This window comes from Anas acuta, chromosome 11 (assembly GCF_963932015.1).
Source record: "Anas acuta chromosome 11, bAnaAcu1.1, whole genome shotgun sequence".
NCBI classification, from domain to species: domain Eukaryota; kingdom Metazoa; phylum Chordata; class Aves; order Anseriformes; family Anatidae; genus Anas; species Anas acuta.
The window spans coordinates 7,856,075-7,882,294 of record NC_088989.1 but is presented as its reverse complement, the minus strand read 5'-3'; the positions used below and the strand labels follow the sequence as shown (position 1 = coordinate 7,882,294).

At 46.6% G+C, this 26,220-nt stretch overlaps 2 protein-coding genes across 8 annotated transcripts in view; one reads left to right on the top strand and one right to left on the bottom strand.

Annotated features, from left to right (window-relative positions):
* Nucleotides 1-3,588: 3,588 nt before the first annotated feature.
* CEP15 (centrosomal protein 15) overlaps nt 3,589-26,220 on the top strand; it is a 28,838-nt gene continuing 6,206 nt past the window's right edge. For 2 of the 5 annotated variants that reach the window (XM_068694003.1, XM_068694006.1), the window contains exons 1-3: nt 3,589-3,688; nt 4,865-4,944; nt 5,652-5,775. In XM_068694003.1, coding sequence (XP_068550104.1) covers nt 4,892-4,944; nt 5,652-5,775 — 177 coding nt within the window. In that variant the 5' untranslated portion in view covers nt 3,589-3,688; nt 4,865-4,891. Of the gene's footprint in view, nt 3,689-4,859; nt 4,945-5,651; nt 5,776-10,339; nt 10,415-13,070; nt 17,368-26,220 lie in introns of those variants that run through there. The other 3 variants (XM_068694007.1, XM_068694008.1, XM_068694004.1) reach the window with 3 other exon arrangements.
* FEZF2 (FEZ family zinc finger 2) lies at nt 21,074-25,574 on the bottom strand. Of its 3 annotated transcripts, none has more exons than XM_068694001.1 (5): nt 25,011-25,574; nt 23,774-24,615; nt 23,514-23,648; nt 23,275-23,407; nt 21,074-22,831 (listed from the first exon to the last, which is right to left on the bottom strand). In XM_068694001.1, exons 2-5 carry the CDS (start codon nt 24,557-24,559, stop codon nt 22,569-22,571), a joined length of 1,317 nt encoding a protein of 438 aa, XP_068550102.1. In that variant the 5' UTR covers nt 24,560-24,615; nt 25,011-25,574; the 3' UTR covers nt 21,074-22,568. The 3 variants fall into 3 exon arrangements, with proteins under 3 accessions (XP_068550102.1, XP_068550101.1, XP_068550103.1); XM_068694000.1 differs by having other exon boundaries at nt 25,015-25,574; XM_068694002.1 differs by lacking the exon at nt 25,011-25,574 and adding an exon at nt 24,723-24,821.

The window sequence follows — 26,220 nt, the reverse complement described above, 5'->3', positions numbered from 1 at the left end:
CTGGCCTGATCAGCACTTTTACACTGCGCTTTCAAGAGCACACGACGAGTTGTTGGAGTTGGGTTGGAGTCCCACCAGCTCTGTGCTCTTACAGCTATCAGTTCTTCCTCTTCCCCAGCCCTTCCAACTCTTGTTCAGAACTTGACTCAACTGTCTATAGTTTGGCCAACTACTTTTGCACCAGCTGCTGGGCATGTGTGCTCGTTTCCAACCCTGCAGTGAGATCACGTTCCCAGGTGTGAAGCTGACAGTGTTTTTTTGGTGGCTTCACGTCGAGAAAGTTCCTTCACAATTGTAGATTGCTGGCAGCTGCGGTGCATCCATCTGGTGCACAGACCACATCTTGGTCTGCTCTTCGGGTTCTGGATCACCTCAGATGGGTGTCGTGATGTCTGGGGGCGATTCCAACGAGCGTGCTCACACTGCTTTGTCTAAGCACACAGCACCGCATCGGCAATTTTCTTTCAACCAAGCGTTTGACGTTGATGCCCGTACCAGTCTTTCCCACAGCAGATACACGCGTTCAGCTGCCAAATAACAAAATGCCAATACAAGGACGCGCTGTTGGGTTGCCCAACTGTTTATGAGCATCAGCTCAACTCACATCTTTCTCCTGCGGTGAAGCCAACTCATTGCAACCCTGAACAGAGTGAGATGGGTCCTGCTTACAGCCAGGCTGAGAGCAGCTCCCTGAATATTGGAATGTGAGGGGAAGAGGAACAAGGTAATTTTTGCACTTTTTCGGTTTGATGCCTTATTAGCTTGGCCCTTAACTGGGAGGACATTTCCGTGCACATCCTAGCCTTTTTAGCTTTAAGTAACATCAAGCAGCTTTGCACAGGACTTGTGCAGTTGTCTGAAATGCCACCAGCTGTCCCCCACTTCTCCAGCTGATAAGAGAAACTGCCAGAACCCAGGGTGACGACCACAAGCTACTCTGATGGGATTTCATGGCTCTTGGACTGTCCCGTAGGCCTGGTGTATTTTACCAAAGATATCACATAAGGAATGTTTATGAACAGATGGACTTTAGACCTCCAAATGGCTATAAAGATATTATAGCAATACAGGTGTACTGCCAAAAAAGCAAGTAAAGAAAGAAAAGCAATCAGAAAATAAATAAAATAAAATAAAATAAAATAAAATAAAATAAAATAAAATAAAATAAAATAAAAAACATGTATGCATTTTTTTAAAGTTTTTTAATTTTTTTTATATAAAAAACTCTTTTCTTATTATTTTCCGTTAGAAGTACCCCTGTCTTAAAATCCAAATACATAAAAACATTCTTTTTTTTTTTTTTTAACTGACATATGGCACAAATTGGTACCAGTAAATAAAAGCACATAAAGCTAAACTGTGCCCTTCTAAATGTTAGCAAAAATGACAAAATAAAATACTAGCTATATAAACTACGCACAGGTGTGTAGCATATTACAAGCAAAAAACCCCATATCTTGCAATTATAAGCCTACAGTATTTATTTCACTTGTCTGTAATTACATTTTATACATGTTTGTTTAGTAATATCAATCCAAGACATCATTTTGAGGATATAATTAACTGCATGTTAGAACAGAATGTGTTTGACTGTTTTTGTGTGTTGCAAGATCGAAGAGACTCTGTTAGCTGTGTTTAAGTGCCACCTAGCGTTACAATGCACCAACTTCTTTCTCTTGGAAAAACTCTCAATTTTTTCAGAGCAAAACCAAATTGCGGGGGTTAAGAGAAACCTCGGGTCACAATGCCCACAATTTCAGTACTAGCAGTAAGTCTTCAATCCGTATTTAGGCACTCACAGACTATGGAGAAAAGCTCTCATGCCTAACCCTCCTACATAAGCCTGCTGCCAAGGAAGAGTTAGGTGCCAGCACATTCAGATATGAAGGTATCTTAACATTCCTTTTGTCAGTCCCTCTTGTCTATAAAGCCCCATTTCGGCAATGACCCCCATGGCCTTCAGTGTTGGCGCTCCACCTATTCAAAACAGGCTGCTGTGGGGATTGCTGCTGGTTGCTGCCGGTTTGCTTTTAAAAATAAGTTTAGAGATGATATTCTTGACAAGTTTGGAACTAAAACAGGCTAGGCTGAAAAAGAACATTAATACTGAAAAACTAAATGCAAAGTTTATAGCTCATTAGCTATTGATGACTTATTGAGTGTCTCATCCCCCAGTCACTTGAAGTAGTCATTAAGAAATTTCGTTTTTCATCCTGCCCGTGTTTCCACAACGCTGAACAACTGACGGTAGCTGCAGCTTAACTAAAATGTTCTTTGCACTGTCTACAAGTGGCGTACATAATGGTTTATGTAAACCAAACTTCAGTTTCTCTCCATTCTTTCTGAAATCCATTTAATGCTACAAGAAAGATCACTGCCATTAAGGACAACTGGTGTAGCTCAACGTAGACCATGCAAACACTTAGGCTTGCCATTAAACATGGTGGAACTGTAACTATTAGTTTTTCAAGCCACTGGAAATGAGGAAAGGCTCCACTCCCCTATCTCATTTATTGGGAGGTCTTGTCTTCATATCACAACCGTAAAAGAATCAAATGAAGATTTTAAGTACTAGTTATCCTGAATGCTGCAATAAGCAGGGGAAAGTTGACAAGTACATTAAAGAATTTCTACTTAATTATATGTCACAAAGTGAAATGTGAATTTGTTCCAGAAATATAAAATTAGGGAACAAAAAAGAGATAAAGCTGAAGGATCAGAACAAAAACCTTCCGATTAGCAGTCAGGAAGGCCTGCCATGAGCCATCTTAAAAGGGTTAGATAATATTTTAAAAGAAGGCAGTGAAGACGAGCTCTTTCAGAGCAACTTTTAGGTATAACCTGCACCTTCAAATGTGCATAGATCTATCAGGCAACAATGCAGAAAGTGAAGAAAAAATGTACTTTCAATCGCACTTCGGCTCACAATTTTCTGGTTTGTGTTTTCTTTAAAGATGTTCACAAGAAGTAGAATAATTGGGCCTTTTTATAAAGTACATTTTGTCAGAGGTTTGAATAGAAGGCCAAGTCCGCCTCAGCAATTTTTTGAGCTCTGAGGCGTGGAAGAAATTCTGCTCTCAGGCAGAGGGCAAGCTCTCACCACAGGATTTGAAATCCCATGCCAAGAATCTGGCTGTAATTTACAGTATGCTTTCTGGGCCAAAAATCTGATGCTACGCCTTGCGTAGACGAGTATTATTTGCCTCAAACACACAGGTACGTCACTACAGATCCCGGCGCCGGGATGAGTAGGCCCTGAGGAACAGGCAGTGCTAACCCACGGCAACCGCTCCGTGCCACTTTTGGGCTCGCTCTTCCTTGCCATCCTCGGGCTGCGAAGTCTATAAAGTTTATTGAAACTGCTGCCGAGTGTTTCACTCGGTGGCTATCGCCGGACAGCGCCCGACACACGACGACACAATCTGACCGCCCCCCCTCCTCAGTGTCCCCTCAGCAATAACGGTCGCTGCGCGCGACCGCTCGGAACCGCCCCCTCAGCCCGCCCGCCGTCCCTGATTGGCCCCCGCCCCTGTCACTCCTCCGATCCCCCAGTCAAATGGGGAGCCGAGGGCCGGGGCGCGGTTCCGCCTTTCCGGCCGTTTCCATGGCAGCGGGAGGGGGGAGGCCGAGGCGTCGCGGAGGCCATGGTGGGTGGTTGCTTCGCTTTTGGAAACCGCCAAAGCTGAAGGTAACCGAAGTTTGGGGGCTTTTCTTCTCATTTTCCCTTGTTTCTCGCCTTCCCCTCCCGCGCTTTTACGGAGTGGCACATGCCGACGGGCTCTCGGATCCTCCCCCCTACCTAATGGTAGGGGCGGCTCCCCCTGAGGCAGCGCCCTTCCCGCCAATTCTGGGCGCCCCTCCCTCCTCCCCCCCCCACCCCAGGGCAGCTCCTGAGGAGAGAGGGCCATGGGGGGGGGGGGGATCATCGCCACAGGGCGGTGTCTGCTTAAGTTGCAGTCCTCATGTAAATAACTTGCTCCAAAGCTATGTGTGAGCCTCTGTCAGAGTCCCCTAAATGGTCAAATTTCTTGATCTTTTATCTCTCCCATCCTTCATGTGGTGGTTTCTCCTCTTTAGGTTTATTTCCATGACAGAAATGTGGTCACATCTGAGGGGGAAATCATTAATTGGCTGTAAAACGCTTCCATCCTTCTGAAAAGTGCTGTAGGCTCTTGACTTGGGTGTGGGCTGGGCACGTGATCTCCTTTACACCTCAAAAAAACCATGAAGTTGTAAAGAATTTAACTTTATATTCGGTCATCTGCTGTACTACTACTGCTACATCTACCATACAGTCATCTGCCTTACTGAAGAGCTGAGCTCAAGGTTTTCCCTGTTTCTTCGAGTACTCAAAAATGAAACTGGTTTACTAACTTCAGTTATTTGTCAGTACTTTCCCATATTGCCCTATGAATAAGGCACTGAGTGTGTGAGAAGTTGCTATAAACATTAATTAAAACTCCAACTTTGTGTTTGGAATAACATGACAGAAGCCAGAAATCGCTGTTGTAAGGAGTAATACACGAATTACACAAGCACTAAGTTTGCGTGTGGTTGTAAGCAACTGAAACTCGGGACCGCTTAACACTAAATGTGAAACCTGAAAGCCAAATTTGAGTTACCCCAAAGTATTAGAATTCCACAAGATTTTACTAAAATGTGTTGCGGGCACTAGTAGTGTGTGTATTCAAACTACAACATCTTGTGGTGGGCATTAAAATTTATAAGCAGATTTTATTTACAGAGCTGATAAATTATCTAAATATTGTGCATGCAACTGTTAACTTGGAGTGCTTTACTACTGAAAAGTAAATGTTGTGTCTTTGGAAAACCTGAATTTCACTTGGTTTTCCTTTTAATACAGTGATAAACGGGGACAGGCAACCTGAAAATGTCATCCTATTTGGCTCAGGAGGTTCACCTTGCTAGAAGACACGAAGAGATGTAAGTAATGGCTTCAGTGGCATGGCAGGCCTCAGGTCAGTCTGCCTTGTGGTTTTAGGAGGTCTCCCCGGCCATCCTGTGAGCATCAAATCGTACCTTTAGAGGGCACAGCAGTATTTAACAAGGGGTCGGTGTTCCAGGAGGTGGCACTCTTCCTTCATGAACTACTGGAATTAGCATCCTTGACTGCTGTTATGAGTATTGAGATTGATGAGGTTTTTGACTTCCAGTGGTGGTACTGGTTTAAGATCTCTCTTCAACCTCTTATCGCCATTGAATTCTTAGCTGGTTTCTGTCACTCTGTGCCTCAATTACAGAACTGCTTCTTTGTTGCCCTGTAAATGCAGATTGTGAAGCGAATACAGTAATGATTCAGAAAAATCTGCTTTTCTTATAACAATTAGCACTTGCCGATGAGCAAGAGTAGTACTGATCAAGTCACCCCAACCCACCCTGTCTTTCCTGTTCTGAGAGATTCGGTGCTTCTAAGCACCTTAGCATATGAGGACTGCTGGTTGCAATGCTATAGCTTCATGCAAGCACAGCAGGTGGTGTCTGCCTGTACCTTTTCCCTCCCCCAGCACACCCACCCTACAGCCGGCTTAATTAGCCCCATAGTTTTGAGAAAACTGGGTAAGGTAAAAAGGTTATTTTCTAGCTCCTGAGCAAAATGTTCTACCCACTTAGCAAAATGTTTTCCTTTGTAGACTGTCTCAGAGATCAGTGCTGCTACAGCAGATGGAGACTTATCTAGGAGACAAAAAGACTAAAAAGACATGGCAAACTCAAGCAGCTGATGCAGCTCGTAAAAGGAATGCAGCACTTTTAAATGTAAGTTTCTGCAACTGAATTGAAATGTCATAGTTTTGTAGCTCAGAGAACTGAAAAAAGAAAGTGTTTGCTCCATTGTTATCATTAGAGTTCCTTTTCTCGAACTTGACCCAAAGTACGTCTCTATTATCTGATGACACCACTACCTGTTTTACATGCCCTTCTTATATGAGCCTCGCGGTGGCAGCTGCTGCTATTTTCTTTGAAGTACACATAAAGATCCAGCACATGCTTACATAGATGTCTGCCTAAGACAGCCTCTGAGTCTTGTCAGACTCAGAGCACCTTTACACCTTTTACCCAGTTCCAGAGATGGGGATATATTTGGGAATCGGGGCTGACCAATCTAGCATGCTGTTAAGCCAGGGTAGGAACCTGGTTGTGTGAAGCTGTGGGAGAAGATCAGTTAGATGCTGGCTTTAAGGAGGTGTAGAGTGACTTCAAGAATCTTACCTGCAAGTCTGTAAAAGCTGTGTTTGGTATTCCTGGCTCTTCCTAGTGGTGATACTGTTAGTAATGTTAATAGCTGTTCTACGTAACAGTTATCGTATTTAGGCAAGATTTGTTTCCTAGGTAAATTCAGTGGATGTTTGAGAACTAGCAATTAAAATATGTGAGTTTGATGGCAGGGCCTAGAATGCTGAAACCTCTTCTGCAGCACCTCACTTACGCATCTGAGTTGCGTGTATTTTATCTCTTGAAATTAAAAGTTTTACTCTAGAAAATAAAAACACTTATTTGAACCTTCAAAGATTTTGTTTCTTCGTGCAGAACCTAGTGAAGGTTAAAAACGTTCACATTTCAGCTAGGTACAATTCTGAAGCAAGTGCTCTTTGTATTTAAATGGCAGCTATATTTAGGGAGTGGCAGACGAGGCAGAACACACAATGTGGGATTTCTTCTTACCAATTGTGTGATGAGGAGGATGTTGCAGCTTAGGCTCTGCTAAACTGCTGCAGACTGAGCTGGGGCAATCAAACTCCTCTGTGGGTATAGACAAGTGTGGGTGCTTCAGTGGGAGGCTGGGTAGAAGGAGATGGCTTGCTTATTTCTTTGTTCCATAGTTCGTGTTTGACTGATTTAGTAATCTCACCTAGTATAACTAATGTTTTTCTATGTGCATTTTATAATTAAAATAGATTTATTTTTCACATATGTAGTTTTTCATAAACAAGTTGTATCTTACAAATGCAGTCTCAGCTAACATACACAGACAAACATAATAAAGGCAAGATATATTTCTGCATGCTGAAAGCTTGTTGTATTGGAAATGTTAACAATAGCTTAGACATATACAGAGTGTAAATATTTTTGCAGTTACACAGATATTTGCCATCTTCTGTCACATCCTCAAAATTGTTCCTTTCAAGTGTCAAAAATGTTGGTGTTTGTACAGGAAAAAAGCAAAAACATATGTATCAAAACAAATTCTGTTGCAGGATAAAGTAGCATAAATCAGTTTAAATCTATTAATTTTATACTGGTTTTAACAGGCATGCATTCCTGCAGATGCTTTCTGATAACAGAATAGAAAAGAAAAAAAAATCTATGCAGAATAATATATGAGAAGCTTGAAAACAAGACTGATTAATGTGCCAGCTTCAGAATATTGTTCCTGATACCAGGCACTGTACATTTCACAGTTACCATGTGGAGAGTTGTTGATTTGGCCTACTCAAAAATACATGGACATGATGAAGTGTTATTTTTTTATTTGCATTTCTTTTTTTCTGCATGTAAGCAAAATCAGTTGTTTTCAGTATGTGATCATAGCAAAAGACGTTTTTGTTTCTCTGTGCTAGTTGGTATTTATGCACAGGAAAGCATTTCAAAATAAATTAATTTTCTAATCGTAGGAAGCAGGGAACTAAACATTTTTTAATTAAAATTTTAGCATTATAAGCACTTGTTCAGCATTTTAACATAATTACCAGAATATTTTATTGATGCAATTAGGTTGCTATAGATCAGAGAAATCTGTGTCACTTGGTGCCCATATAGTGTTATCATAAAAGCAGAAATTCAACCAGAATTTCTAATCTAACCTATGGGCTTTTTTGTCAGTAACATTTCTTGTGTTTAGATATTTTTTTTGGTATTATGGTGCACCATCTTATAGCATATGCTTTATTTTCTATTTCATGTTATTTAGTGGTACTGACTATATAGGTAACTTAAACTGAATTTGCTTTCCTGTACATCATGCAATTCTAGAATTATTTAAGTGGGATTCAGCCAGGCTGTTATCAATATAAGTGACAGCTGAATTTGGTCCCCTAAAAGTGATGCATGTGTCATGCCTTCCATTTTACCTCTAGGGAAGGGTCTTGAACTGTTTTTGTTCCAGTCCTTGTAGTTTCAGGGAAAGCGCTGTAAGATGCTCTCTTTTTTTCCTCTATGCTGTGACATACTAAATTTGCTGCTTTTATTTCCAAAGTTCACACTGCTGATGTATTTATTTTTATATTGATGATGGGGATTTTGTTTCCCTACAAAGTTTACCAGTTGCAGAGACATGAAAGAAGTGCCATCTAATCTTAGTTATTTTCTAAAGCGTCCTACACCTTCCAGCAAAAATTTTGTTCACTGTCTGTCATTAAATCAGTATTCTGAATGACAATAGACTGCACAACATACAAACTCGAGTGAGCAACAAAAAGACACGTCCAATATCTAGGCTATGCCAAAGTGACCTTTTCTACTAAACATATATGCACAACTGCTGTCTTCTTTTTTTGCCTGAAATGCAATAATTTCCTGTCACCGTAAACATTCCAATGCCTTAACTGAGTGGATGAAAAAAATAACGATTTTAATTGATAGTCTTCCTTCCTGTGGGAATTTCTATGGGAATTAGGAGGAAGGGGATCAAAAGGGGGAAAATCCTATGGAAGGATGTGAAATGAACGTTAGTGATTGATTCTGCTCTTCAGTATGGTGATAACTTCTCCAGGCTTGGTATGAGCCATGCTGATAAGAGCTTCACTTGGTGCTATTGAGGTTATATCTGCTCCAAGCACATGCAACAGAAAAATACCTTACTTAGGTTAATAAATTCAGTATTGTCTTCTGTTGTTTTGACATCATGACTCCAAACTGCTTCCAGTTTTGTTCACGTTTCCCCCCCCTGCTAAGTTGATTCCCTTTTACTCCTCTCTCACCTGAAAAGAGGCAGCCACTTGCTACTTGCCAGGATTTGGATAAATCCAAGACCGAGCTTGCTCTTTCTCAGACATCCCTTAGCTTCCTGCAAGGATGTGCCCTTCCCTGCAGGAAAGGGGGGGGAACAGTTTTACCTAGATAAGATTCTCCTGAAAGTTATTACAAATATAGTCACGGTATAAAAAGAGTTCGTGAAATAGAATTAAGATGAACATCGTAGAGTGACTGAACCAAGTGCATCTGTATTACTAAACTGAACTTGAGTTAGCAGTAAGGCTGTGTTTTGCTTTTATTAATCATATCTGACTGAATTTGTGCCATATTTGTCCAACTAAACTTGAGTTGAGCGCTGTTTGCTTTTGATATATTCAGATTGGCTATTATTCAATGCGAGTAATCATGTTTGGTCTCTCTTGTGGATATGCTCCTCCAGAATCTCACTCTTCTTTTCGGCAGCAGTGGTGGTGAATATTTGGGAAGTCCCTTTGGGGAATTTCCTCTCTCATTTAGTTTTTCTGTTGTACTCTTCACACCCGCTCTCTGCTCCCAACTCTGCCATCTGCTATACTTTCTTTCCCCCTCCACTCTGTTCAGCTTTGGCTTCTTCACACCCCACTCCCACGTCCCTTTCTGTCTCTCTTCATCTGCCCACCACTCAATCTCTTCAATGTTTGGGTATGGAACTAAGCCCACAAGGATGGGTCAGAACTTTAAAAGGGGAGGGGGGCTAATTTGGCGTGGTGTTTTTATTTGTTTGTTGCTGCTGTTTGCAGTTTTTAAATTTATTTAGGCCTTTGTGAATCCAGCACGCATCCACTGGACAAGCAGAAACCCAAATACTGATTTTTGTAAGAAAGCTATGTGAGGTGCATTGTCATCCAAGTTTGTCTGGTGAACAGCTTGCTGCAGCTCTACATTTTTGTGCACATGTTATGCATGCATATTAGCAAGTCATCTTTGTCTTGAGGAGTAAAGATCTTGCACACAATTTGCCTAGTTACTTTACAGTTACAGTAGCTAAAGTACAGACTTCAGTTTCCATGCAGCACAGAGCAAACTATTGTGTCATCTCCCTCCCCATTTTCATAAGTTACAGAGAACAGAATTTAACTGTAATTTATACCAGTGTCCAGGGAGAATAAGTTATACAGCAACAGACTTATGCAGTAATAAAATGTATTCCTGTATCAGAAAGTTACAGTGAATGTATTTAGAAACAATAGGATATTATTCTCACAAGCTGGATTTCAGAATGACTAAATAAAGGTTTGAACCTCCAGTGTTATGTGAATGCTGTTTAAGCTTAATGTTCATTTAATTAATTTAAATGCCTTTATGTGAGTGTGTATTATCTTTTTAATATTCCCAGAGTGTTTTTAAATGTGCTTTGCCTGTGTTTTAGGATATAGAAGCAGCAGAAAAAAAGCTGCAAGAAAGAATGTGTTTACTTCCACATCCTGATACTGTTAACTTAGAAGTAAGTCCTAGAACTCTGTCTTTTTGTTTGCTGTTTATGAAACATTTTGCTTTTTTTTCCCCCCCCGAAGCATGTTCTTAAAGTGAAAATAATTGATTTTAAAATCCAGTGACTGGTATAGCCAAAGGCCTGTGTACTGTGCAGCAAGCTGAACCTAACTTCAGGGGCAAGGTCCCTAGATTCTAGAGCACTGTGGTGGAAATATTTTGCAGCTTTCAGGTTCTTATAAACTTAAAATTTATAATGAAAAATACTAAAAATCGAATATTGTGAATATAGAAACTACTCTATGTCAGTGCTACTTTGTTTTATATGTTCTTGGGTATGCTGCAGAGCGTCATCTTGACATTTCAGAATCAGCAGTTGATCAACTTGAACAGAGAAGTTTTTACTTCAGTTATTTTATCAGATAGTACGGGATCTCAGGGAAAGTAGCACTAAACCAGGAATTCTGCTTCTCACCTGTAGTCCCTGGAGCATGATTTAAGGATATCCTTAAAGGATATGATTTAGGCAATCTTGAAGAATCGTTGCCTGAGAGCTGAGTATTGTTCTGATCCAACATATCGATTTCAGTTCCCTGATCTAAGGACTGTTTTCTCAGTGTTATGCAGTGATGAATGAATAAAGAGGACAGGAGCAGTCCTGGAAATGGATATAGGGACACAGCTCTGATACAGACTAAGCATCCAACCACAAGGCCACTGAATCAGATTCCCGCTTGTGTTTTTTGGACCAACAGTTTGTGGGTGCAACACTGCACGGTGGTTTAGTTTCCACAGGCAATACAGAATGCTCCATGCTGATCTGGGTGCTAGGGTGCTGTCAAAGGATGGAAAAGGCATGAATTGTAGCGGATGAGGAGAGGTGTGTTGTATGTTGTTCTCACACCTGCTGGGCAAGTGTTTGAATACTTACGCTGTTACTTAAATGAGAGACATCACTTCTTGGTTTGGTTGCTGTTAAAAGTTTGTCATTGTATTTTGTAAATGGCTTCATGTCACTGTCACAGGGTACGTGCTCAGAATGCTGTCAGTGTTTTTTAGAGGTTTTAGAAAAAAAGCATACATTTTTCCTAGATACCTATATGTCTTGAATCGTGCTGAGAAAGATGCCAAGCTACTTGGTTAAGCCTGTTTTGTCAGTGCTCAGAAACACTTCTAGACTCCTAGAGGACTTTCAAGGCACCTCTATAGATGCCTGGATCAGTTTAGGACTAGGCAATTTTGCTTCTATCTGTCCTGTGTTAGGTGGCTAAGCTGCTTACGGGACGTAGACCAAAGTCTATGCACACTGGAGAGTGCAGAGCAATTGCTGATGGCTGCAGAGATCTGTGCTCTTCAGCAGTGGTAGAATTTTAGAGAGAATGGAGTTACTATTTGAAGCAGAAGATCCTATTTCAGCCTTTTTTATACTTCTAGTGCAGAGTGCTATAAATAGTAGAAAAAAGAAAACTTTCTTTCATGGTACAAAATTCTGGTGCATGCTTTGCTCCAAAACACTTCTGAGCATATTTCACTCAGCCATCTATGTGTCTGTATTAATATACTTTGAAAGTTATGGCTATAATGGATCCCCAGCTTGCTAAGTCAGAGTAGTTTTGTGTGACAGCACATATGCTTGTCAAAAAAGATTCTTTGAGTAAATCTGTTGAAGAAAATATTTTTGTAAATCTGCAAGAGCTGTAATTATATCTGAGTTACATGTAAGGATCAGAATGATTAGCCAGGAATCTAATTCTCTGTAGAGAGATGTTCAGTTCTGTGGTATACTACTTCTACGTTATATATTTAAACAAGTAAAAAAAAAAAAAAGGTTTAATACATATGTACCGTACATGTTTTCTACTATAAATTACTTTTTTTTTTCTGAATGAGCATAGGTATCTAAAAATACCTATACTTGGTTTAATCCAGCTCTTGATCACAGTATTTGGGGGGAAGGGAGGAGGAGGTGGCACTTTATAATTTCTTCTTCAAAATTCTACAAACAACCAAGTTATCCTTAGGATACTGACACCACAAATCATGAATGGTATTTCCATTCCGCAAATAAAATGGAAGTCAAGTTTCTTTCTTAGAGGTACAAAGTAATGCAAAGTGTTAGATAAAACAGATTTTTTCCGACCACAAGATAACCATATAGCCTCTTTTCCTTTCATGATTCAAATACTGGTTATTATTTTGAATAGTAACCTAGTGGGTTAGCACATAAATTTTACTCGAAACAATTAATTGCCTTATTGCAAACTTTCCCAGGAAAAGCAATTTATGCAGCACTCCTTGTTTATAATATTAAACGGGTTTTTTCCACTTTAGAATTTTAATGTCACTGACTTATATATTTAAATATGAAAGGTGATTTGGAAAAGCTTACAGTCACAAAGTATTTTTCTTAAAGCTGTGGTGGGGATTTAAACTAATCTGTTGCTTACCACAAGAGGGCATATTCAGTCACTTCGCAGTTCATGATACAGAATGAAATCCTTCCAGGCTGGTGTTCTGTGCTATAGGAGAGACTTGAAATTTCATGCATAAGTTTGTTCTTTTGTGGATTGTTTCACTCATAAGGCAAGACTTAATAATTCATTGTCTGTCTATATTGTTTTTAAACATGTGGTGCAGATTAAGTTAAGTTGATTTTTTTTCTTTCTCAGACTCTCTATTGGGCATCAGTAGAAGAGTCTCTTCCCAAGTGGGAACAGTTCCTTTTAGGAAGAGCAGAAGCTCCTGTTGGTTTTAAGAAACTGAAAACTACAAAACAGAACCTAAGCTACTCAGAAGAAGACTCACAAAATTAAACACTCTGACTTTGTTTTGTAACTTCCTGCTGATGTGGGCAAGATTGTCCAGGTTATATAATAAAACATATCACTAAATTGTAATGTACATTACTTATGAAATGAAAATGAGGTACATTGGAGAGTTTGCTTTTGTCTCATGCCTAACACTTTACATTTAAACAGTGTTATTTTTGCTTTAGGAGAGCTTAGACTAGCATTCCTTACAACGAGAGAAGCAATCCTTCTTGAAGGGACTTTGAGAATCAAAAGTGAGAAACACTGGTTAAGAAACCCACTGAAGTGATTACTTCTCAGTGTAAGAAAAGTCTTAGGTTATTTGTAACCCTCTGTTTTTCCACGTAAGTGTGAGAAGTAAAGACAAATTCATACATTATCTTTCTTCACTCTAGTCATCTGTGCTGTGTGCCTCTTTGTGGATCAAGGAGAAGGGAGGAATTCACTGTTAACAGGGGAGGCAGGCTCTTTGCGTCAGAGTAGTCCCAGTTTAGCACTAGAAATCTGTGTAAAAACCTTCATGGCAGCAGATGTAGAAAGAACACCTTGAATTTGTGCTTTTTGCTTTCCCTGATTTTTTTTGCAATTGCTACTTTCGTTGCTTCTACAGCTTGCTCCAGTAACCGTTTCTGCTTTTCCCAGCCTCTTGCTGCCTACTTTATATTTCCTGTCTAATGGGTTGTTAAAGACAAGAAAAAGTAAACAAATATCTAGGCTATTTTTTGCTACTCCTAGGCTGCTCTTAGTGCTATTTTCTTTATGTTGACAATCTATAAGTGAGATCTCTTACTTAGGCATGAAAAGTTTGAAAGAAGCGAGCAGAGAGGTAGCCTGCAGCAAGTGTCAAAAAACCCAAGCATATAGAAGTCTCGGAGATAACACTTTCTTTCTCAGCCACTGAACTGCTCCTCAGCATCCTCCTACAGAGGTGCAGTATTGGTGAGTTCTGACTGTACAGTCAGCTAACTCTATGCAGCTTTCACTATTCATGCATGTGTGCTTTTTAAAGTACCAGTTCAGTGGAAGATTCTTCTGGGTGTGTGACTTGGCCTGAAGGAACTGTACCCTTCTGAAGCAAAGGATGTCTAGGAAAAAAAAAGTTTTGCATTAAGAACCTCAGCTGGAGTCTGTTAAATTTTAATCTTACACACAACATTCTCCTACCTCCCGACCTGGAAAAGGAAGGGGAAAAAAAAGACCTTTGCCAGTGTCTGATGGTATCAATGTGTAGTAATTACTAATTTTACTAGGCTCAGAGATGCAGATTATTTTTATACTAGGGATGTTTGAAGGACTTCTTGAAACTGAGGTAGTTTTTAGCAACATTAATAAGTGTCCAGATTGCTTCAGATCTATGCACTAGAAACTGTGTTCATTTAATTAAACATAATTGAATTATTCACTGATTAGCAGGTGGTGGGGAGTTCATGGTCCAGTCAGAGCTGGAGAACAGGCTTCTAGCTGGAAACTATAGGAAGTCTGGGTAGCCTCGAAGGACCAACATCTGCAGCCAGTGATCTTCCTGAAAGTAGGCACTCAGTTTTTGTCTGAATTTAAATTAGCTGAAGTATCACTCACACGAAAATAAATAAATAAAAACTTCATCTCTGATATAAAAATGATTTTACATTTTCAACGGGAATATTAAGAGTTCATTTAAAACTTTTCTATTGAAGTGTCCATTAAACTGATAAGTTTTTACAGAAACTGCCATCTTAGAAATATCCTGTTGAGTGGGTGTTGGTGTTTGTAACAATAACGTTGTTTTCATAATATGTGATGGCAGATTAGCACGCTTCTCTGCAGTGTTGTTAACAGTTGTAATTAAGGAATAAACAGTAAAGGGTGTCAGTCCGATGACAATTTCATCTATAGTGTCACAATACAAAATGTCACAAAATATTAGAACTGTTATATAACTACAAAAATATCAAATTAGGCTTTCATCTTACAAGCAGAGAGCTTAAAAAAACCTGGCAGAGAGACCATTGCAATTTTATACCTACTCAGTGTTCTGTCACAAAGACAACTTGGTAATATTTTCTTCTGTAAGATCACAATGTGGTACTCGGTCTGATTTAGCGGGAATGTGTATGTATCTCAGACTTACAGAGCTCAAATTTAAAAAGGAAATAATTGGAGCCAGTTGAGCAGACAAGAAGGATAAAGCACATGCAGTGCCCCCCTCCCAGAAAAGGGATGGGTGAGCAGTTACTTGCTGACAAAGACTGGGACTCATCCCGGTCTTCGCATCCAAAGGGAAATCACTTAAACTAAAATCTGGGCCCCTAAGTACTTTCTACGTGTGAATAATCTGGGTCTTTATCTCTTTGGGCTCCGCCTGAACACTGGGACACAATGCAGATGCTTGCATCTCCTTGCTGCTTTTGATTTTTCCCATGGAAGGAAAGCAAAGTGTGGGCTGTGGGGGCATGGCAGCTGGGTGCAGGAGGATTTTATGGTGTGCAGTGGAAGGCACCTGCAGGCAGCGTTGGTCTGGCTGCTGTGCCTCTGTTTAACTGCTATGAAAGTGAAGACAAACACTTTCCTTAGTCACAAGCGTGCTTTGAAGGTAATTGTATCAAATTTTATTAGATAATCAATACTGTATTTCTGATATTTTTGTTGTATTGGGCTGAGAGGTGAAGATGAAAATCAAATCGTCTTCTGTTCAAAGAAGGAAATTATTTTTTCCTCTGTGCTATAGTTGTAGAAGAAATAGGTAGTGCAATGAAAATTATATAGGAACATGCCCAGAAAAGCGAAATGCTGCTGAGTGAAATAAATGCAATTGCATATGACTAAAGCAGCAATGTAGTAGGGCATGGAGGCATACAGCAGAGCCGCTAAGGTAGAAGCTTGTGTCCTGATTAGTCACAGACCTTGGGGCAAGCAGCAGCGGGGTGCATAATTACGTGGTGTCTCCCGTTACATCTGTCAAGTGCACAACTTCTACTACAACTTCTACTGTGACTGAGCTAGCTTGCCACCTGCCTTTTGTATAGATACAAAATTGAGAAAGCACCTTAATGTTAGCTTAAATGTGTTTAAACCCAAAGCAACAGAGCAAAAAACTGATTGATACCAATATGGTTTAATACTGGCATTAAACGAGATCTTGAATGGGTATCCTTCACTGAGTCAAAGCTGTTACTTCAAAAATACAAATTCAGTGCAGTTATCCCCCACCTCGTCCCAATTTGTTTGTTTTTAATCGTATGTAGTTTCCTACCCATTCCTGGGTGCATGTTTTTTCCTTTATAACATAACCCGTTACTCTGTATTCTTGACTTGCTGCTTGCCCTTTTGTGCTAAAGTGTGTATGTGTGCATAAGCTGCAGTGGTCCTGCCTCTTGCTTGTCGTGCTCTCCTGGTGGGTGGGGGAAAGCAATTGAGAGAGGAGCAGTGGGGGAAATAAATGGCTTTGCCTTTATGTAAGTTAATGCTCGAGTATCTTAGAAGAAGAGCTAATTAATCACCCTTTTTTAGGTTTATGCGCAGATGAGTAACCACCGTACTAGCCTAGGAGCACAGCCTGTTCACCCATCTTGTCACCTCTACCGTCACATTCCCCAGCTTTTGCTTTCTCAGTTATTCTGGCTGTGGGGGCAGTAGCAGAAGGCATGTTAGTTTTCCCAAGGATAAGAAATTTCTTACTCCACAGAATCTTTCTGAAGCCTATTAATTTCATTTGAGAGTATATATGAAATAGAAGGGCTTAGAGACACGATATTTGACACTTACTGGAGTATCCTCTTGAATGCATTTATTCGAGGTCATGTTTTCACAGGAGTTGGGAGCTAGATTAAAGATGAGTTTATGGTTCCTCTTTCCTTTTTCATTCACATTGTGTAGTCGGGGATGTAGGTGCTCAATTTGAGCTTGTTGATACTGAAAAATAAGACAAAATATTAAATGGGATGTAGTTTGAGAGGTTATGTCTGAAAGAAAACATTATTTACTCCATAATGGTAAGTTTCATAATATTTTAATAGTTGTGTTCAGATACAACTTGACCTTAAATACCACCCCAAATGCAAGCTGTTTTAACATATTTGTAATGCTAAGATCTTCATTACTGTAATACTCTGTTTGCTCAAGGATTATTATCCATTACTATAACGTGTTACGGCTGAAATAAAGCTTTGATCTTGTATTCACCGACTCTTGGATTTTGGTGTTAGATTGCACGGACAAGTTGTGTGTGAATTGGTGCTCGCTGGAGCCAAGTGTGTGGACAGCGAGTCTGTCGGTGGTAGCTGCTTTGCTTAGGTGTGTTGTTTATTTTTTGTCATTTTCCTGTGACACTGATCTGAAATATTAATCGGCTGAGTGAAGATTAGAATCCCAGAAGTTTATTGCTTAAAATTGAAACGTAATAAATCCTCGGTGGATTATTTGCGCTCTTCCTATTGTTTCACAATAACCGTGTGCTAAATTACTCCAAATATGTGATTACTAGCAAGATATGGATAGAGAGAAATCTTAAGCCCTTGCAAAGGAAATATAGGTAGGGAGAAGGGGGGAAGAAAGGTTATTTGGGGAATTCTCCTGCTGGGTGAGCTCTTTGTCTTTGCAGTAAATAGGGTCATTTAATTTGGGAATTTACTACTTCTTAGAAACATGGTTGAAATGGCTCTTTAAAATGCCCTAAACTGCATCTGCGGTGTATGTTTCCTCCCAACTACATCTTTTTCGTTTGAGTTACTTTGCATACGTTTGTCATTACTGCATACAAATAGGACGTATGATCGTTTCTTCCCATAAGTTTTATCACTAGTGATGATGATCTTAAAAATAAATGTGTGGTGTTCTTTCTCCTCTCAGTCGTATCACCTACCAGAAAGCCCTAATAGGCTACAGAACAGTGTGAGACGGTATTTACATCACACTTTTGAAACAGATTCAAGCAGAGCCAGCTGCCGTAAGATTATTTTACAAATATATTGCAAATTAATAAAAAGAAAATTTCACCGTCCTGTAAGTAAATTAGAGTCTCCTTGACTAATACCTAGCTTGAAGCCCCGGTAAATTAGCACCTGCCTCACGGCGGTGCTGGGAAACGTAATTTCGGTTTCCAGCTTAGCATTTCTTTGCCCATTTATGTTGCAGGTGTCCCCCGTGCTCCGAGCGGTGCCCGGCGGGAGCTGCCGGAGGCCGGGATGCTGCGGGGACAGAGCTGCTGCAGGTCGCGCTCTCGGCGTGAGGACAGCCCCAGGCTGTGTGGCAGGGAGGAAGGAGGGGGAAGAGCAGCCCTCTGTCGTTTTCTGTTTTTGGGATGGGGTCGCACTGGAGGCACAGAGCCTCACGCGGCCGTAGAGGGACACGGGGGTCGTTTTGGGGCGCTCGGGCTGGCGGCGTGAGCTGCAAACCCCACGGACTTGCAAGCGAAGTTGGACTCGTGAGAAACATTCCTAGTAGTAACCGGGAAGGTGGAAAACCTACCCGTAAATCCGCAGGGGAAAGGGGCGGTGTGTGAACGAGACGGTCGCATCCCCCCCTATCAGTTGGGAACAGGGTTTGGGGTGAGCTGAACCGGCTTGAGGTGCTTTGCCCTATTTCTCGGACGTTTCTTTTTGTTAAGTTTCTGGGTATGGTTGGCGTTTTCCTCTGTAATCAGCTTGCTTTTGCTGGATTCATTCAGTTACGCGATAATCCAATGTTGGTAATATCTCAATTCATTACCATAATGAATCAGAAGGAAGAGGCTGATTATAAACCAGAAAGCTTCTATTTCTGTGAAATAGCTTGGCAACTGGCGCCGGGGAGGGAGGCGGCAGGAGGGTGCCGGGCACCTCGCGGGACTTGGGGACGGGGCTCGGCTGCTCGGTGCGCATCCCCAAACCGAAACCTGGAGGGACAAACGGGCGAGATTTGGGGCTGTAGCCCCTGCTCCCTGCCCTTCGCCTCCGCCTGACAAAACTTGGCAGAAGAGAAGTCAAGTTTTGTGGCGGTTCGGGTTTGTCATCCCCATGCTGGGCTCTGGGACCTGCCCTCCCTTCATCCGCGTTTTGACGGCGTTTTGGTCCTGGCCCTACCGGGGGGGAGAGCTGGAGGTGCGGGAGGGAGCAGAGAGGTGCCAGGGGCTGGGGGTGCAATGTAAAGGGCCGGGAGGCGACACGGGGGGGTGACACTCCCCAGGGGACCCCGGTGGGCGACCCACGGGGCTGACAAGCCCGGGGAGCGCGGCTGGAAGCAGGAGGAGGAGGGCACCTGGGCTGGGGCAGGCATGTGTCAATTCAGCCGGCGTGTTGACTTAAGCGAAAGTGCTAAGCCATTCCTAAGGCTAAGTCAATACAGACTTAAGCCAAAATTGTTATTAACGAGCTCTAAGCTGATTTAAGAGCCCCCGGGCCAGCCGTGTCTACACGGGAGGGTCGGGGGCGCGGTGCCCCGGCAGGAGCCGGCCCCGCTGCGCTTCTTCCACGGGAAAACTCCCCCAAAACCCGGCCCGGCTCAGCCGCCTCGGTGTCCCCAAGCCGGGCCGGGGCCGGGACAGCCCCGGGCTGTGCAAACAGCCCCGGGGGGCCGCGGGGCCGGGCAGCCCCGCTCGGCGGCAGGGGGACACGGGCACACCGCAGCGCCCGTCCCGGCCCGGCGGGGCAGTTGAGCCCCTGCGCTCCGCTCCCTCTTTCCCCCCACCCCCCCGGCGGGGGCCTTTCTTTTCTTCCCCACCAGCTTTGAGCAGCCCTGTTTCAGATTGGCCTTTTTATGTTTGATATAAAGAATAGTTGTTGGCCAATTCCATCTTTTCAGCGCTGCTCTCCAGGCCCGGGTCCAAGCGGCTTGTCAGATGCTCATTAACTCCCCCTTTGGCTCTTTCCAGTGTGTCTCCTAAGCTCATTGTGCCAAGAACTAGCGCTTCTTTCTCTTTACACGGCTCCCTTTCTCTGCTCCATCAGGGAGACAAATTACTTTCCAAAAGGGATCGCCAGGGATGGTTTAATGAGAATTTCTCTAGGGCTGGCCGTGGAAATCAATGTAGTTAACATTCGGTGCACTTAATTGGACTTTTCTCTTCTGCCTCCTTCAAAAAAACTCTGAAGCTATCCTGTTAATCTCTCATTTGTAATCAATTGTGTTGACTAAACAAAAGTCTAGGTCGTCCTTTCTTCCTGTCCCAGACAATCCTTTGTTGCCTCTAAATGCCTCATTCTTGAGTGCTCCTGGTCGTGTAGATGGGTTCGATTGTTGACAGTTCATTATTGCGCTTTTGTCCATTTAATCTCCCTCGCTGTGTTTTGCATGTGCATGCCTTAATGAGCTCCGTTGGCAATTAACATGTTTCTAGCAGCAAACTGGTTGCTCAGACGTTTGGAGAGCGGAGTGCAGGGAAAAGGGCAACGCAGCTGCCTTTGGCTTGGTCGCTTCCCAGTGCCCGGCGCCGTGCCTGGCCCCGCCGGGACGCACCTGGGCGAGCCGGGCCGAGCCGTGCCGGGCTGAGCCGAGCCGTGCCGAGCCCCCCGTCCCCCCCTGAGCCCCCCCCGAGGCACCGGCACGGCTCAATCTGTCGTGTGCGCGGCTGCGGCGCCGGGAGAGGGGCTGCGTGCGGGTTTTGTGCTCGCAGTGAGGCTTGCTGGCAAGAGTGCTGAAGTGTGAGCAGTCGTGGACAGCAGAAACATCTTGTGAGGGAGAGGATAATTGGAGTCTCTGGCGTGTGTGTGTGTGTGTGTGTGTGTCTGACAGAGCCACCCTCCCCCGCCATCCGCCGCCTGGGTGTGTGCGGGGAGCCGGGGGGCGGGCAGGGCTCCCCCCTCCGCTCCCGGTCGGCCCGGGGAGCTCTGCCCGCCGCCCCCGAGAGGGCCGAGGGGACAAAACCCCCCCCCCAGGACCGGCCGGGGCTGCCCTTTGGAGCGCGCCGAGCTGCGCCGAGGCTCCCGCTGCCCCTCCGACAGCTCCGCAAACACCAGCGAAAACCCCGAAAAAAAAAAAAAAAAAGAAAACCGCATTCTTCCTCGGCTTTCGGCCCCGTCCCGCAGCCCCGGGGGCGGGGGACACCCCGCTGTCCCCGGGACCCTCCCGCACACCCCGGGGGTCCCTGGCGCTGCTGCCGCCCCCCGCACGCCCCGCTCCGTCCCGGCGGCCGCTTTTTGCTTGGGGTCGAGCTGCAGCCCCTTTCCTCGGGGACGGATCAGCCCCCTCCCAGGTCCCCAACCGCGGTGACTTACGGCGACGGGGCTTGCTTATTTTTTTTTAATTCCTTTTTAACCCGAAACTCTCCCCAAATCTCTTTTTTTTTTTTTTTCCCCCCCCCAACAAACGGTACCACGGTGCCGGGCTCGCTGCGCATCGCTTCCCGCGCCTCACCCGGCCCCGAAGCGTCAAAACTCTAACTTTTGGCACCGCCAAAATCCCAAAGCCGAGCAAGGACGAAAGCCCCGCGGTGGTCTGTGGGGCCAGCCAAGCTCTCTGGGCTCCAGCGTCGCCGCCCGGTAACGAATCCCAAAAGGCGGTGCGAGGGGTCGGCTCCCGTCCGTGCGCTCGGCGGCGAGCTGCGCTTGTCCTCGCCTCCTGCCGCGGAACGAAGCGGGGAGAGGTGAGCTCCCGGCACGGCGTCCCCGGGCACTTGGGGCTCGCTCCTTCCCCTCTTCATTGGCAAGCCCGGCCCCAGCAGCACGCACGCTCCCGGCCACCCCGGTCTCGTTTCTCCGCTAGGATAATATTGTTCCTAACGACGTGGCCGGAATAAACACTTGCATATTAAAGGTAGGGGAAGGGGGGAGCCGAGAAGGGGATATTTAGTGTAATCCAAGTGCTTGATTATCCATATTCTGATCAAAAAGAGTTTCTGAGGCCTGCTGGGAGTGATTAGATTAATGTAATGCGCTTTGAAGGGTCTGTGTTTTCTCTCTTAATTTGGGTCATTACTCGGAAAGCAAGCGTGAGATCGTTTCATCTGCATGCAGGGAAGGACGGGCACTCGGGAGCGGCCGAAACACGCCGGAACGAGCCGGGCCCTTCGGGGGGGCTCCGGGCCCTTCGGGGGGCGCCCCGGCCCTCCCCGCCGCTCCTGGGGGGCCCGGGCAGCGCCGTGCCGCCCGCTCCCGGCTTGGAGCCGGGGCCGAGGAGGGAAATGAGACACCTACGAAGGGCCGGTTTATTGTCCCGGGCTAGGTTAGATATATAGATATATTCCTCACTTATTCGAGCGTACATTTAAAGTGGAGATTTACAGACACGTATAAAGAGCGCTGTCCTGGCGCCGGCCCCTCCTGCAGCTCGGGGGGCTCCTCGTATGTACAGCTGCGGCCCGGGGCCGATGGCTGCCGGCGGCTGAGCTCGCTGGGGAAGAGACAGAAGCAAAAGGCTGGCTCGGATAAATAGTGCTGGCCCGGGGAGCGGGGCCGAGAGGGGCCCTTAGCTCTGCCCGCTGCGCGCAGGGTCCCGGGGCGGCGGCGGCGGCGCGCTGGAGACGCTGTCGTGCAACTTTCGGACGTGCTTCTTTAAATCAAAGTTTCTGCAAAATCCTTTCCCGCAAGTGACGCACGTGAAGGGCTTCTTGTCGTTGTGGGTGTGCATGTGGAAAGTCAAGTTATAGATCTGGTGGAAGGCTTTGTTGCAAATCGTGCACTTGTACTGCTTCTCGCCGCTGTGGGTCAGCTTGTGGTTCTTGTAGTTGCCTGCGGGAGAGGAGAGAGGGGGACGAGGGGGTTACCCGAGGGTGCCCGGGCACACAGGTGAGGGGGGGGGCGGCAGGAAGCGGCCCCCAGCCCCCCCCGGCCCCCTGTCAAAGCCGCTCCGCATCACCGCGGGGCAGCGCGCAACCGGCACGGCACAAATGAGGGGCAGGGGCGGCGCGGTGACCCGCGGCAAATGGAGGGCCCGGGATTAGGACCGGGGCCCGGCACCTCTCATTTAAAAAGCATTTATAGGGCCGAGCCGCCGGCGGGCCCTGGCGATGCGGCCCGGGGCTCGGGGAGAAAGTAATTGGGAACGGCGGCGGCGGCTCGGCCCGCGCCCCTCGCATCCCCCGGCCGGGCAGGGCTCGCCCCGCTTCGTCCCCATAAGGTTGGGCGAGGGGACCCGACCCCGGCCCGGCCCGGCTCGGCTCGGCCCGGCTCACCTTTCTGGTGGAAGCCCTTGCCGCAGAACTCGCAGACGAAGGGCTTGTAGCCGGCGTGGATGCGGATGTGGGTGTTGAGCGTGGAGCTCCTGTTGAACGCCTTCCCGCACTGGTTGCACTTGTGGGGTTTCTCCTGCACCGGGGGGCGAGAGGCCCGTTAGGGGGCTGCGGGGAGGGGTGCAGGGGGTTGGGAGGGAGGGGTAACCGCCCCCCCCGCGGCCCGGCTGCCCCCCACCTACCTGCGTGTGGATGATTTTGTGCCGGCACAGGGTGCTGGCCTGGCGGAAGCCCTTCCCGCACACCTTGCAGACGAACGGCCTGGCCCCCGTGTGCACCGGCATGTGGCGGGTGAGGTTGTAGTGCGCGTTGAACACCTGCGGGAAGCGCGGGCACGGCCAGGTTAGGACCTGGGGGGGGGGACACACCTCTCCCACCTCCCCGTATCCCTCTCCTCAGAGCCTCGTCTCCCCCCGGGAACCCTTTTCAACCCTCTTTTTACCTTGCCGCAGACCTCGCAGGTGAAGTTCTTGGGCTTGCCCTCCGCCGCCCCGCCGCCTCCCAGCTTGGCGTGGCCTTTGGGGGGGCCCCCGCGCTCCGCCGCCTCCTTCATCACCTGGTCCAGGTGGCCGGGCAGCCTCTCCTTGTGCGCCAGGGGGGGAGGCGGCGGCGGCAGCTTCTCGGCCGCCAGCCCCGCCAGCTTGGCGTTTTCCAGCAGGAAAAGCTTCTGGTGAGCGGAGAGCCCCCCCGGCGGCGGGGCGCCCAGCAGGCCGGCGGGGAAGAGCTGTCCGTGCAGCAGGTCGGCCGGGTGGTACGCGGCGTCCAGGTAATTGAAGTAGTAAAGGGAGCGGGGGGCGGCCGGCACGGCCCCCGCCTGGTGGATGACCTGCGGCTTGATGAGCCGGCCGCTGGGCTGGCCCAGGGCGAGCTCTGCCTTGCAGCACACGCCGCAGTTGGCTTTGCAGAGCCCCCCGCCGCCCCGCAGGCTGCTCTTCCACAGCTCCGAGTAGTTGAGGAGAGTCTTGGAGGGCACCTCGTAGCCCAGCGGCGGGATGGGGATCACGCAGGGCAGGGGCGAGCACAGGCTCAGCGGCTTCTTGCCCGGCTCCGGCTCCGGCCCCGGGCCGCCTTGCCTCTGCTCGAAGGCCGGCTTGGGTTCCGACGTCTTGGCCATGATCCGCTCGATGGAGAAGGCCAGGCTCTTGGAGGGGTTAGCGGCGGCGGCCCTGCCGTCGTGCCGGGGGCAGGAGGAAGGCATGACCGTCTCCAGCGACCCCGAGCTCGCCATGGCGCTGCGCCGCCCGGGGACTCGGGGTGAGCAGCCGCTCGCTCCTGCGCTCGGCTCTGCATTCCAGAAAAGCCAGGAGACAAATCAATTTAATAAGCACCTTGTTCTTCCCCCCCCTCCTCTCCCGCCCCCCCCCCCCCACCGGCACCCCCTCCCTATTTACATTCAAATGAACATATCCCAGAACAATGGCACGTAGGGTACCAGATTACTGCTCATTAAGCGGAACGCGCTAAAGTAACATGCGAGCTAGACCTTGTTAGTATTTAAAAGAAAAAAAAAAAAAGGGGGGGGGGGAAGGAAAGGAAAGGGAAAAAAAAAAAAAAAAAGAAAAGAAAACCCTCCCCCAGGCATTGCCACCCTGCCCAGCCCCGCCGATGGCTGCGGGAGACGCCGGGGCGGGGGGCACGGCGAGGGGCAGGGGGTCGCCGCGGGACCGGTGGCCACTCACCTACCTAGCCGTGGCTAGCGCCGGCGAGACGCATCCGAGCAGCGCGCTGCGGCCACAGTCACATTTTGACGGCAAACATCTTCCCGAGCGCCAGCTCCCCGTCTCGTACATTTAAGGCTGACATCACATGAAGTCACTCGGAGCAGAATGACACGGGGATGCCACCATGGAGCTTCCCCGAGCCCCGGCGCCGGGCTGGAGCGCGGTGGGCTGGGGCAGGGAGAGGAAGAAGAGCCCCCCCCCGCCCCCTCCACGCACAATTTCCTTCCAGTTTAAGACGCACAAATCGCTCGTGTGCGAGCTGTTTTTTTTTTTTCTTCTTTTTTTCCCTCTCTCTCTCTCCCTTCTTAAAAAGCAACTTGCAAAGCAGAGGAATCGTTTTGCATGTGGCAAATTAGAAGGCAAGTGCGATTCACAAGTTGGGTGGAAAAGAGTGCTCCAGTTCTTGCTGGGGTTAGAAGAGCCACTCGGAGTGAGCGTGAGGATTTTTTATTTTTTTTTTTTAAGAAGGGGGAGAATGATTTTTTTTTTTCCTAAAGCAACTACCACGCAACCATGCTCGAGTTATTTTGGCAACCCATCTGCAATCAGCTCCGTTGCAACCGAGCTGGAAGATAATTAATAAATTGTCACTTATCTGCGAGCCTCCCCAGCATGTATAAATTAATAGCCAACCCATTAATTAGGACAGTGTATTAATGTTAATTAAACTAAGTTTAATTCCACCCCCCTCCCCTCGCAGGGTAGCTGGTGATTAGCCTTAAATAAACGCGGAGGGAGTCGAGTCCGGGGCTGGGTTTTCTTGGAAAAAAAAAAAAAAAAAAAAAAAGGAAAGAAAATGGGGAGAAAAAAAAAAAAAGGCAGCCGAGCGCTGCGATCGGGAGTTTTGCGGCTTGTCACCCCGCGAGCTGCCCGCTCCTCCGGCCGTGCGGGCGGGCGGCTCTCCCCATCTCCCGTCCCCTTTTCATCCTTTTCGTGCCCCCCTCCGGCTCCCCCCCCCTTCTCCAAACAGGAGGCTCCGCATTATCGCGCCCGGGTGCCGGGGTTTCTCCCCTGCCTGCCTCTAATTAAAACGACTTGGTGCGGGAGGGGAGGCTTCGCAGGCAGCTCAGCTGCGGGGACGCGGTAATTGGGGGAGCCCCGTGCCCACCTGGGTTTTGGGGGGGCCCGGCCGCCGCCCCTCTCCTGGCCCCATTCACCCCGAGCAATT